We start from the raw sequence: 13,483 nt of genomic DNA, 5'->3' as shown, positions 1-13,483 counted from the left end.
TTAATGACTATTAATTCTCATTCACCACACTTCCCAGCCTCTGATAGTGAAGACCAGAATCTTTGGAGAGTTGATTCTAATCTAACAGGGTCTTTGACTTGCTTCAGTAATTCATATTAGCAATGGGAGAACCAGCTAGCATTTCTACTTATCACTGGGTTTGGGTCCTGCTAGAATACATGTTTATGATTGTATCTGGTGTGGTGGATGAGAACAGTATCCCTTTATGGAGCTGTCCAGATCTGAATAGATGAGTGGCTGAAATTTGGCCAGGGAACATACTTGGCAGGGGAGGGAGTGGAGTAATGAAGAGCAGAAAGGATTTGAAACAAATTCTAGTGTGTGAAGCCCAGGGGGATAGGCCGAACGTTTTTAGTAAAACCATTAATCTGTCACCTTTTTCCTACTGTCTTCCTATGTTTTAGCTCTGCGACAAGTTCAAAGCTGTACCAAGAAGACAAAGCAAATCTGCGAGTGTAAACCGGGAATGTTCTGCAAAACTGCGAGCAATAACTACTGCTTGCAATGTGTTGAACACAGCGTTTGCAATGAGGGAGAATACCTGATTAACGCAGGTGTGAACGTTTGGCTCCAAGCCTGAACAAGTGTTAACCGCTTGGGGAGAGGGATTCTAGTGAAGGACCTCAGGCTGTTTGTAACCACACTAGGAAGTAATTGACAGATGGAAGACCATCAAGTCTAACACAGGTTTTGACTTTATCCAGAAGGAATCAATAACACAAAGGCAGACTAAATTAGAATAATAGAATAATTCCTGAGAGAGAATAGACTTGGAAACTATTTGGGAACTTGGATTGATATGGGAATATGGAAAACATGATGTCCTGGGCCAGTCCACGTGGTGGACTGTTGATGTCCCTGACAGAAAACGCTTGATGGATTGTACAGAATTATCGGATTAAGTTCATGATATTTGAGATTTATTTATTTCAGTTCAGGCTGAAAGAAGAGTACTTCATCCTTTAATCGCTTGTGGATTTGTGATTAATTTTTAGAATTTCACATTTCTTTGCTCCTAATTTATTCTAAAGCAGTAGTTGGTAAACACTCTGCTATTCCCAATTGCATCGTTTTGTTGTTTGTCCTATTAAAAACCTTACATAACATATCTGTCCTCTACTTGCTTTGTATTCTGTGTTTCGTGTTTATTATGTAGCTAGTCACATGTGCAGGTAAGGGCAAAGGGAATAAGTAGCGTATTCTTGCTTATTTCATGCAGCTTGGGGCTGGTGGAGGGTATGTCTTTTGCTGACGGCTGAATAACACTTAACTAATACTTGGGTGTGCTTAAGTTTCAATGCTTCAAGATTATATGTTTGCTAACTGCTAGTAAAGGATTTGACTTTGGGAGCAATCATTGGAGCTGGAGGCACATCAAGCAAGTATAATAACTCCGTAGCGGTCGCAGGCTGGTGGCAGTTGTTTTATTTTGGTTTAGTTTTTCCGCCACAAACTCCCTCACTGTCTTCCCTTTCAGACTTTGCCTTTAGCTAACAAGCAGAAAATTGAAATAGCTGGAAATGTGAAACAAAAAACCAAAATTGGCAGAAATCACTTGCGGAACTGGCAGCTTCTGTGGAGGGTAAAACTTCCATTTTAGTTGTACTCCTCTTTTCTTTTAATTTAGCCTCCATATACACTCAATACCCATTGTATCTCTGGTAGTAGGCAGCTGTCGATCCCAGGGGATCATAGGTTTGCGCCTCTGGTGGACCGTGTCCTCTCCAGGGCGCAAGCCTGGGCGGGAAGATTTGAAGAACCAGCTGTTGCCCATGCAGCAGGTTCCCCCTCTCCACGTCACTGATGTAATCCAAGGGAAGGGCAAGCGCCGATACACTTTGGCACCAGTGTCGTCGCAGAGGTTGCCAGAGTGAAGTTGTAAACAACATCAAACTGCCTTAGGGACCCCGGCTCCGGATTTCTACTTTGGGGTTTACTCCCGAAGCCTCTCCCATGGGTGGGCATGGCTGCAAGGCAACATAGGTTTAAAATCATCGTTTTCCTTCTCTTGGGTGGACTGGCGTCCAAGGCTGATGAGCCCCACCTTCCCGAAGCATCTGGTTTTGAGGTGCCAGTGGTCCACCTTTGCCCCTTCTCTTGTCAGTAGAAACAGTTCTGCTGGGCCTCGCAGCTAAGCCACCCATGAAGGCCAAGAGTTGGACTTGGTTGTCCGAGGCTGTTAGAGTCGCACGCCATTTGGGGCACTTTATAGGTAGTGGGAGCTTATCCCCACTGCCACCCCGGCTATGACAACCTTAGGAACCATTTATCTCTTATTCAGCACGAAACTTGTGGACCTGGTCTCTAATTCAGCTGGAAACCCAGGACCTGATCCCTAATTCAGTTGGAAACCCATGGAGCTGAAGTGTTAACTTCCCTCATCTCCACGGAAGGTAACCGAGTCATTGAGTGTTACCAGATTATCCTGCTGCCTCATTGCTCAAATAACCCCACAGCCTGTGGACTCACGTCCGGAGATTCTGCAGCTCAAGTTCTCAGTATCTGGTTTCTTCTTCTATCATTTGTGTGGTTTGCCCACCTTTGTACATTGAATGTCAGTCTTTGTTACGTGTGCTTTTTCATGGATTCCATTGTACTTCTTAGAACATTTATCAAAGGCTTAGCGTAGAATTTTTTTTTCCTGTGCATTGTTAGTTGAGTTTAAGATTAACTAATCAACTCAATTTCAGGCAGCAAATGCAATGATTATCTTTCATCTCCTCACCTTTGTGCTTCTCTACCAGGAAATGCCACAAAGGACAATGTTTGTGGACCCTGTCCAGAAGGCACATTCTCAAGTACAAAGTCTGTCTCCACCAAGTGCCAGCCGCATACTAAGTGAGTGCCAGTGATTGATCAGTTGCAACCAGTTACTCTGCTTCTGCTTGGGGTCACAGCCCCGAGGTAGGGGGCTCTTGCAGGAGGAAGGAACAAAGGATTTGAAAGGCTGAAGGTCCACGGGCCCCTGTGCCCGAGGGTCCCCACGTGTCTCTTTGCTGAGGTGTTCTTTATGGGCTGTATAGAAGCAACGATTATCCTCAATTCACTTTTCTCAGAGTCGGGTAACATTCCTGATTACCATCCAAATAGCCCTGGTGGGAAGGCTGAATAAAAGGTTTGTTCTTAAGGGAGTAGCTACCCTGGGGGAGGAAGGCAGGACTTGCTGGACAATTAAGAGAGAAAGGTCCACTGTGTACTTCTTCCACCTACCAGTTTTGGCCCAAGTTGCAACTGTGATCGACATAACACTGTAATTTATCAAAGATCTGTAACAGATCTAGAATGTAGTTCTGAAAGCTGTGGAAGGGAACTATGGGGTCCTTTAGTGCAAAATCACCCTTTTCTTTAAGCATGTGGCTTTTTTCCCCAGAGATGAAGTAGGAGATACAAGGAAGAAAATGTTTTACACAGTCAGTATAAATGAATAAACATGTCAATGTTAGAGATATAATCATACTGATAAGAAATGTACCTTCACCCTGCTCTTTCTACATTTCATTGCTCATATACTTGATCCAAAATTTGAAAGATATGTTTTTCTAAATAGCATCTGACATGATCAATATTTGTTCTGGCTTCTCTCTCTATCCCTAGAGCTAGCCTCATTGACATGAAATGATACTGTCTCTGGTGCCTCCCCTCCTTTTTGGTTCCATTGTTCTGGGCGAGATGGAGCAGATGGTCATGGCAGGCACTACCTCTTCCCTCTGGGATAGCGGGTAAACTGCTCCTCGCCATTCTCCCCTCTGGTGAGAACGTGTCGGATTTACATATTCGTTCTTTGTCATCCAGTCCCTCCACCCTGATGAACATGTTATTTGTTATTTTCTGTCATCTCCATCCTTCCTTTTGCATGGTGATATCATCTATCTAAATGCTCCTTAAACTTTGCTTCTAACACCTCCCCTGCCATCCCTCTGGCAGCTCGTTGCGGGCGCCTGCTACTCCATGTTTTCAAAAATAAAGTTCTCACGTGTGTCTCCTTGGTGCTGGGAGAAGCAAGTATTTCAGAATCAGGTTTGGTATCACTGTCTTTGCTCGTTCTCTGTGATGCTCATCTCCAGGGCGCTGAGGCAATGAAGACCGCCCCGGCTGCTGTGCTCCATGTCCGCTAATATGGACTGATAGACGAGGAACTGGGCCTTCTCCGGGGTTCGGATCTGAGGACTCAATTTTGTTTCAGAATGCTGTTGTTTGCTTCAATTGTTTGCATGCTTTCTCCCCTCTTTCTCTTGTGCATCAAGCGTTGGTCTGTTATTCTAATTTATTTTTCTTTAATTGGGTTCTTTCGGGTTTCTTGTTTTGTGGCTACCTGTGAGCAAGCAAATCTCAAGGTTGGTAATAAATGTACTTGAATCTTGAATCGTATATTAGATTATAAGAACACTCAATCCTCTTTTACTGTCATTTAGAAATGCATGCATGCATTAAGAAATGATACGATGTTCCTCCAGAGTGATGTCATAGAAAACAGGACAAACCAAAGACTATCACTGACAAGACCACATAATTATAACATATAGTTACAGCAGTGCAAAACAATACCATAATTTCATAAAGAACTGACCATGGGCACAGTAAAAAAAAAAAAGTCTAAAGTCCCGATTGACTCCCGAGTCCCTGATAGCAGGCAGCAAAAGGGAGAAACTCCCTGCCATAAACCTCCAAGGCACCGACAACTGCCGATGCCTTGGAAGCAGCCAACCGCAGCCGACACTGAGTCCATCCATCCGAAAACTTCGAGCCTCCGACCAGCCCCTCTGATACAGCCTCTCAAGCGCCATCCTCTGCCAAGCGCCTTTGACCTAGCCCCGGCCGCCAAAACAAGCAAAGCCGAGGATTCGGGGCCTTCTGCTCCGGAGATTCCGGTTACCACACAGTAGCAGCGGCAGTGAAGCGAGCATTTCAGAAGTTTCTCCAGATGTTCCTCCGCGCTCTCACATCCGTCTCCATCAAATCAGAATTGTGCACGGTCCCCTAATTGACAGATTACAGATATCATTCACCGGAGAGGCCGCGCGCGCTGCGTCGCGCCGCCATCTTCTCCTCCTCCTCCTCCTATATGCTAGGATGTGAAATTTCTGAGTTTGCTGCAGCAGTACAGTGCAAAGGCATAGAGTTACTATAAATTACAAAGTAAATAAGGAGGGCAAAACCAAAAGGAATAATGGTAATATTCAAGTTGTTAAATCATGGGCCCATGGATGATTTGGAAGTTTGAGAGCAGAGAGGAAGATGCTGGTTTTGAATGGTTGAGTGTGAGTTGTGATTGCTTGTAGTAATAAGAAGAGGGCATATTCTGGATGGCAAGTGTCCTTCATGATGAATGCCACCTTGAGCAACTGTTCTCAATGGTGGGCAGCACCATGCCCGTAATAAAGCTAGCTGAGCCCGCACCCCCTTTTCAGCGTCTTGTAATCTCATGCATTGGAGCTTCCATTTTGAGCGATGATACAACCAGTCAGAATGCTCTCCACTGTACAACGGTAGAAATTTGAAGGAGTCGTCAGCAACATACCGAATCTCCTGGCGCTGCTAACGAAGTGGAGCCACTGGCATGTCTTCTTTGTGGCTGCATCGGTGTGATGGCCCAGGGGAGATCGTTTGAGATGTTGACACCAATGGACTTCATTCCTCACACTTTCCACCAGCCAGCCCTCAATGAAGACCGGTGAAAGTTCTCCTAATTTCCCCTTCCAGAAGTCCATTATCAATTGTTCAGTATTGTTGATATTGAGTGTGCAGTTGTTGTCACGGCAGCACTCCATGAGCTGGTCCATGTCACTCCTGTATGCCTCTTCGATGCCACATGAGATTTTACCAACAGCAGCGGTGTTATTTATGAATTTATAGATGGCATTTGATCTGTACTTAGCCGCACAGTTATGAGTGTAAAGGGAGCGTGGAGCGGTGGGCTAAGCACACATCCTTGAGGTCCGCCTTTATCGGTTGTCAATGAGGAGATGTTTTTACCAATCCGTGTCCGTGGTCACTTGCCAGATTAAGTGTCATTTGGTTAAACTATTTGGCTGACACCTTTACAAATATTATAGCATTTTCAAGTATTTCTCTCATTGTGAAATACTGAAGATATAAAAAGTTTTCTGCAAAGGTTTATTGTTTTAGAGAGGAGACATAGAAAATAGAGGTGGAAGGCACACGGTTGTCTGATGATGTGGGGGTGTCATAACACTAGCTCACCTCACCTGCTCACTCACCTTCCCGTCCCCTTACACCATCCCTGCCCTTTTCTTGAGTCAGTCACTGGAATACAGCCCGATTAGTCTAACCCTTCAAGCCTTGCCCTTTTCTAGTTTCAAGATATTTTGGCACCAACATCATTGTTTTCATGTTTGGGGGTAAGATTTGCATCACAATTCCATTTACCATCCATGACTATTCTCTTTGTCTGTTCATTCTCAAGATGTGCCAAATTGTTAAAAGAAGGCACAGCGACTACAGATGCGGAGTGCGACAATTCTTTCAGCCCAGAAACCACAACCCTCAAGACCAGCATGAGCAAGTTGAACTTGTCCAAGGCATCCACATCTTCACCAGTCCAGCTTCTGACCACTCGAAGGGTAGATTACCGAACAACATTATCCATTGCGGTCGTGACTCCCAGAGGAAATAGTAAGTCAATTTAGAGTTTCTCTCTTAACTTGAATGCTAATCCTCATAACTTACCTGCATCCCCTCCCTACCTGCTTTCCTCCCTCCCCATCTGCCTTCTGGTGAGTCTTGTGCAAGACACTGGCGATCTGAAGTAAATTCCAATTTCTTGCCTGCTTGACTGCAATCAGCCATTGTCAAATAGATAAAGGGATGAATTAAAGCAGTGGTCCCCAACCACCGGGCTGCAAAGCATGTGCTACTGGGCTGCGAGGGAATGATACGAGTCAGCTGCACCTTTCCTCATTCCCCGTCACGCACTGTTGAACTTGAACATAGGGTTGCCAACTGTCCTGTATTTGCCGGGATATCCCGTATATTGGGCTAAATTGGTTTGTCCCATACAGGACTGCCCTTGTCCCGCATTTCCCCCGCTAAGGTAGAGCGTTCCTATGAAACCTTTTGTGCCGAAATGGCGTAAAGCGAAGAAGCAATTACCATTAATTTATATGGGAAAATTTTTGAGCGTTCCCAGACCCAAAAAATAACCTATCAAATCATACCAAATAACACATAAAACCTAAAATAACTCTAACATATAGTAAAAGCAGGAATGATATGACAAACACACAGCCTATATAAAGTAGAAATAATGTATGTATATAGTTGGGAAGATTAAGCCAAAACCGATATGTGGGGAAAAAAAAATCGGCACGTACGCCCATGCGCACGTCACGCATGTACACACAGGTGCCCGTGCAAGGCTTCATTGTCATGGTAGTCTTTCTCAGGGTAAACATAAGTGTCCCGTCAACATACACAAAAAATGCTGGTGTACGCAGCAGGCCGGGCAGCATCTATAGGAAGAGGTACAGTCGACGTTTCGGGCCGGGACCCTTCGTCAGGATTTGACTGCTACTTTTGTCCCTTATTTGGGAGTGAGAAAGTTGGCAACCCTAACTGCAAAGAGCTTGAAACAGAATCTGCAAAATACAATTCGTGATTGGAGTAAACTTGCTAAGTTTTAAAAGGAAAATTCATTCAAAACTTCCTCAAATCAAGCATTCCCGTATCACTAAAATGGCATTTTGAGATAAAGTTCCAAATAAATAAATCCCAGAGTACGAATGGCATTTATCCATGGGTGCTGAGTGTAAGAGTTGTAGGGCTCTGACACAGGAAACAGTGGAGTTACCTCGGGCACAGTGGAGTTACGTTGGAAACAGTCTAAGCAGTTGAGTTGGTTGTGACTACCTTGGCTGTCCATTCCTGTTTATTTTCCTCTAAGCATACCTGTTTTTATCTCTGCTTTCCCCTTTTTCCATTTTCCTTTCCGCCTCAGTCTCTGTTCAGTCCTGCCTTCTCTACTTGCTTCTCTTAATATGACTCAGTCCTTCTCGGTATCTCCATACGCCTCATCTCTGTTCACCCGCTTGTTTTCTCTCTGCCACCCAGCTGCTTTGCCAGTCTGTTTCTCAGTCACTTGCTTGCCCTGCCTGTCACTTGTGCCCAGTTTCTCAAGTGCATGTTGGGCGCTTCTTCCTTGCCTCTCTCTTTTTTTCGCACGTGCCCCAAGTCTCTTTCCCCTCGCTCTGCCGTTCTCTCTCTTGCCCTTCGTCGGCTCCATCTGGCTATCTCTCTGGCACGTTAGAGATCTGCCATTTGGTCACTTTCTCTACCCCCTACCCCCTCTCTGTCTGTCTCTCATACACTTTAATCAGATGACTGCTTTTGGTTTGTTACAGAACAGATGGTTAATCTGCTTCTGACAGGCGGATTGGCCCTCGCACTTTTGCTGATTCTCATCATTTCCAGTTTGCTGTTTAGCCGGAAGAACTATTTCAAAAGTCTACTCTTGTCCAATAGAACTAAGGGTAAGGATATTCCATCCCCGTCTCTCATCCTTCCCTCTCTTCACTTCATCTCTTTTTTTTGGATTTTTAAAAATGTGTTTCTACAATATAGCTACAGAAAAAAACCCATCAACAAAATGGAGTTTTATCATCTCTTTTTATCAAAGGATATCCCTCAGACCTCACCACCTAATTGAATTGAATTGACTTTATTTCTTACATCCTTCTCATACATGAGGAGCAAAAATCTTTACGTTACGTCTCCGTCTAAATGTGCAATCATAGTGATTTATAATAAATAGAACAGTCAATGTAACAGATATACACTCAAATCAGTGTGAGTTCATCAGTCTGATGGCCTGGTGGAAGAAGCTGTCCTGGAGCCTGTTGGTCCTGGCTTTTATGCTGCGGTACCGTTTCCCGGATGGTAGCAGCTGGAATAGATTGTGGTTGGGGTGACTCGGGTCCCCAGTGATCCTTCGGGCCCTTTTTTCACCCTTGTCTTTGTAAATGTCCTGAATCATGGGAAGTTCACAATTACAGATGCGCTGGGCTGTCCACACTACCCTCTGCAGAATCCTGTGATTGAGGGAAGTACAGTTCGCATACTAGGCAGTGATGCAGCTGGTCAGGATGCTCTCAATTGTGCCCCTGTAGAAAGTTCTTAGGATCTGGGGGCCCGCACCAAGCTTCCTCAACCTTCTGAGGTGAAAGAGGCACTGTTGTTGTTTTTCACCACACAGCTGGTGTGTACAGACCACGTGAGGTCCTCGGTGATGTGGATGCCGAGGAACTTGAAGCTGTTTACCCTCTCAACCCCAGATCCATTGATGTCAATAGGAGTTAGCCCGTCTCCATTCCTCCCGTAATCCACAACCAGCTCCTTTGTTTTTGTGACATTGGGGCACTTCATCTCTTTTTATCAAAGGATGTCCCTCAGACCTTGCCCTCCCCCACCTTCTCAAACTTACCTATCCCTTGAGCCTCAATACCCATTCCCAGTCATCACTTCCTAATTTTAATGTGTGGATTTGACATTTTTCTTATTGCTACCATTGAACAGGAGGTATAGACACCTGAAGTCTCACACTATCAGATACAGAAACAGCTACTTTCCTAGAACCAACACACATAAAAGTTGCTGGTGAACACAGCAGGCCAGGCAGCATCTATAGGAAGAGGTACAGTCGACGGTTTGTGCCGAGACCCTTCGTTAGTCCTGACGAAGGGTCTCGGCCCGAAACATCGACTGTACCTCTTCCTATAGATGCTGCCCGGCCTGCTGTGTTCACCAGCAACTTTTATGTGTGTCGCTTGAAATTCCAGCATCTGCAGATTTCCTCGTGTGTGTGATTTTCCTATAACCAGCAGATTTTTGAGCCTTTCCCTACACAACCCTCACCCTACTTCAGCAACCGAACACTGTGGACCACATTGTACTGTCTTTTTTTTTAATGGACTTGTATAATTTATGTTCCGTATGTTGTCTGAGTGTACGTGCCGGTCATGCTGCTGAAAGGATGTGTCTGGAACCCAGCGTACTTGTATATATGACAACCAGCCAGACCCCTTTCCTATCTCAAATATCCTTTTTCGGGTCCACTTTCGTTTTCAGCTAGATTTGTCTCCTTTACATGTCTCTGTTGAGAGGGGACTTTCAGAATCAAGGCGAATTCTCGCTCACCACCACTAATCAGAGACCCTTTCTGTGCGCCCGCTAGGTTCCATCTATATCATGAGTCCTCGCACAGTGTACGTGGGAGTGGAGACCAGTGATTGTGCCAGCCCTGATCAGCAGGACCCCGTTGCTAAACCTCAGGAGCCCCTCATCCACTTTCCTCAGCAGGAGTCGGTGAAGTCTTTGAGTACAGGAGAGAGTCATGTCTTCCCAGTGGAGGAGGAGGGGAAGATTTTCCACAAACCGGTGCCTGCAGCCGACTGTTAGCAGCTGGAAGCAGTTCAACTGGCAAAGCTCGTGGATGTTGGACACAGATGGCTGTGCTGATCTTACTGAAGTGCTTGAGGGGAAACTTACCAATCTTACTATATAACCGAACAACAAATTCAAGCACGCTGACTGAGAACGGTGAAGATTTTCTGGTATTTACGTAACTATTGTCTTGCTGGCTGTGAGGGATCTTTGCGGCCTAAAGGGACCAGCACCGGAGACCAGCCCCCTAGTACTAGGAGAGACCCTGTCCCTGTCCCCCCTCCACACTCCAGGGCCACTAGTGGCCAGCCTTTGGATTCTTACAAGGAGACTCCAGCCAACGTAGCTCTCCGTGTCACCGAGGCATGCGAGCCTCCAAACCCTACGGCAAGGTTGGAGGGTCTGACAGTGAGGTATACCCCCAATATTTGGAGTGAGCCCCATTCTCGTTCCACTTTGGAGAACACACCCTTGACTGGGTACGCAGAGCGAGCCCCTTGGCATAGCGGGTGAGCACCACCCCCTCCACCCCCACCCCTGGTATCTGTGCAGCTACTCTGATCCCAGTACTGGACCGTCGAGCCTTTGGTGCTGAGCTGCTGGTTTTGGGGTGTGCTGTCTGTGAGGCTGTTTGTTTTGCTAGAATCTAGATTTTTGGATTGATTTTAAACGCTTGTTTTCTTAAATTAAGGTTCTTTGTACACTATTCAGACTTGCTTTCAGACGATTAGTTCAGATTTCAGCTGCATGCGAAGTGTGAATGGTGGTGAGGCTGTTCTGTGAGAGTTCGCTCTTCCTGAAGACTACACTCGCCAGGTGTAGGGACGCAGTCCACCGTGTAATGCAGCGTGATAAACCTCCAGTGCACTGAACTGCACATGAACCACCTGTTGCGATCCTATTACCATCGACGCCTTTAGTGTGCGAGTACACAAATAAAAATGTCTTCTTACATGTGTGTTGAGTTTCTGTCCATTATGCCACTGGCGTTGAGGGCAGCAATGAGGGGCCTCCATCTCTGGCGGTACTCAGGGCTTCCTTCGTCATGCCAGTAGCTTCCTCCCGGTTTTCACTACTGAGAGTCATGCAAGTCCCGGGTGGAGACTCAGGAATACCATCACACTCAGATGTGGAAGAATTTTTCATTGCTGTTTCTGTAACAATTTTGTTTTACCCGTCAGGGTTGTTAGCCCTGAGCTGAACCTGGAGGAGCGGTGGACCACTCTTAGTCTGGCCTCTACCCTTTGACCTATTTGGTATGGGTGACCCCACCAAGAGCCAAAGCATAAAGCCCTGACTCCAGCCAACAGAGCTCTCCAGATCATTGAGGCACACAAGCCTCCAAACCCTACGACAAGTTTGTGGTCCTCTTGTAGGGTCTCCTTTGCATAAGGAACAAAAGTCTGAAGTACTTAACCATGAATTTTTGTCTGAATATATTGAATGGCGTTGATGGATAATTGGTAACAAACAGGAATTAAAGGCTAGCCAGAATGGGTTCAGAAGTGAGTTGGGCTTTTCTTGTGGAACATTTTCTTTGGAGCTGGGGAAGATTTTGTTGGTTGAGAACAAGTGTAATTTCATTGTTTTATTCTGTTGTACTTACATCAGTTACGCTGTGACATCGTCAAATCAAGCTGTCCTCAAATGTCGTGTTAAATTCTTCTGATCACTTAGCTGGAATGTGGGCTGAGTTTTTAGAAAAGATTGGATACTTCTTGGCTCTAAATAATTTTGCAGAAAACAAGTAGTCTATTTTACTCTCATATGTAATTACCTACTGCCTGTTACGCCACTGGCGTTTAGAGCAGCAATGAAGGTCCTCCATCTCTGGCGGTGTTTACGGCTTCCTTCGTCATGCCAGTAGCTTCTGCCTGGTTTTCACTACCGCCAGTCATGCAACCACTGGGTGGAGGCTCAGATATAGAAGGATTCTTCATTGCTGTTTCCGTTACAATTTTGTTTTACCCGTCGGGGTTGTTAGCCCTGGGCTGAACCCCTGAACCTGGAGGATGGTGGACCACTCTTAGTTTGTCCTCTACCCTTTGCCCTGTTTGGCATGGGTGACCCCACCGAGAGCCAAAGCATGAAGCCCTGACTCCAGCCAGCGTAGCTCTCCAGGTCATTGAGGCACACAAGCCTTCAAACCCAGAAAAGGTTGTGGCCCTTTTGGTGGTCATATGTAAGTGCTAAGACAGAAATCGATTAAAAATCATAACTTTGTCAGGTCTAGAGTTTGAAGAGTTGGTTAAGTTACCTGGAATTATACCCTTGGTCCTGTAGCTCAGCGGTTCTGATTTAATGTTGGAATTAATGTCCAGATAAAATTTTTGTGGACTTAGGCACAGATTAGGGACAGATTGTTGCTCACACTGGGTACATTCCTAGTTTGAGGGAGATGTTTGTGAAATTTGTCATGTCCATAGAGGAAGCTGATCACTGAGAGGAAAGAATTTCAGTCAGTCACTCAGACTGATCAAGCTAACATAGGCTTTGTAATGTCACCCACCAAGGATTCAAAATGTTAGCTTCCATCTACACCATCTTCAGTAAAAGAAAGACACAGCCTGAAGAGAACAAGCTCAGGACCTAAGTCTCGTTAGTGAGTGCAGTTATAAGGAATCTCCTGATACCACAGTCGTGGCATCAGCCATCACCTCTGGAATTCAGGTCTTTGGTCCTGTTTGTACCAAGGCTGTAATGAGGTCTGGAGATGAATGATTATAGCGAAACACAACTTGAGCATTGGTGAAAAGTTTATTGGTGAGTAAATGTCACTTAATATCTTCCATCACTTCAGAGTCAAAACTCTATAGGGACGTACTGCACAAACACAAGCGTGTGACCCCTCATATTTATACTGCTGTTGTATCTAAGTGCAATAATCCCAGTTACCTTAGACCTGTAGCCTTCTATGCCTTTGTACAGTACTTATGTAGATTTTCCTGTCATCTGCCTCCAAGCCTCATCTGTGAGCCAATAATTCCCCTTCAGATCCTCTCTAAACCTTCTACGTTCTCACTTCAAACATGTGTCCTTTTGTCTTTAGCACCCTCACCATGGGAAA

At 45.4% G+C, this 13,483-nt stretch overlaps 1 protein-coding gene across 1 annotated transcript in view; it reads left to right on the top strand.

Annotated features, from left to right (window-relative positions):
- Window positions 1-11,420, top strand: part of LOC134337826 (tumor necrosis factor receptor superfamily member 1B-like) — a 38,322-nt gene extending 26,902 nt beyond the window's left edge. The window contains exons 4-8 of the mRNA XM_063033117.1: window positions 426-575; window positions 2,766-2,859; window positions 6,446-6,654; window positions 8,379-8,507; window positions 10,208-11,420. Of these exons, the coding sequence (XP_062889187.1) occupies window positions 426-575; window positions 2,766-2,859; window positions 6,446-6,654; window positions 8,379-8,507; window positions 10,208-10,431 (806 nt within the window). The 3' untranslated portion in view covers window positions 10,432-11,420. The remainder of the gene's footprint in view (window positions 1-425; window positions 576-2,765; window positions 2,860-6,445; window positions 6,655-8,378; window positions 8,508-10,207) is intronic.
- Window positions 11,421-13,483: the final 2,063 nt, after the last annotated feature.

Source organism: Mobula hypostoma, chromosome 25 (assembly GCF_963921235.1).
Source record: "Mobula hypostoma chromosome 25, sMobHyp1.1, whole genome shotgun sequence".
Taxonomy (NCBI): Eukaryota; Metazoa; Chordata; class Chondrichthyes; order Myliobatiformes; family Myliobatidae; genus Mobula; species Mobula hypostoma.
This window is presented reverse-complemented; position numbering and strand designations above follow the sequence as displayed.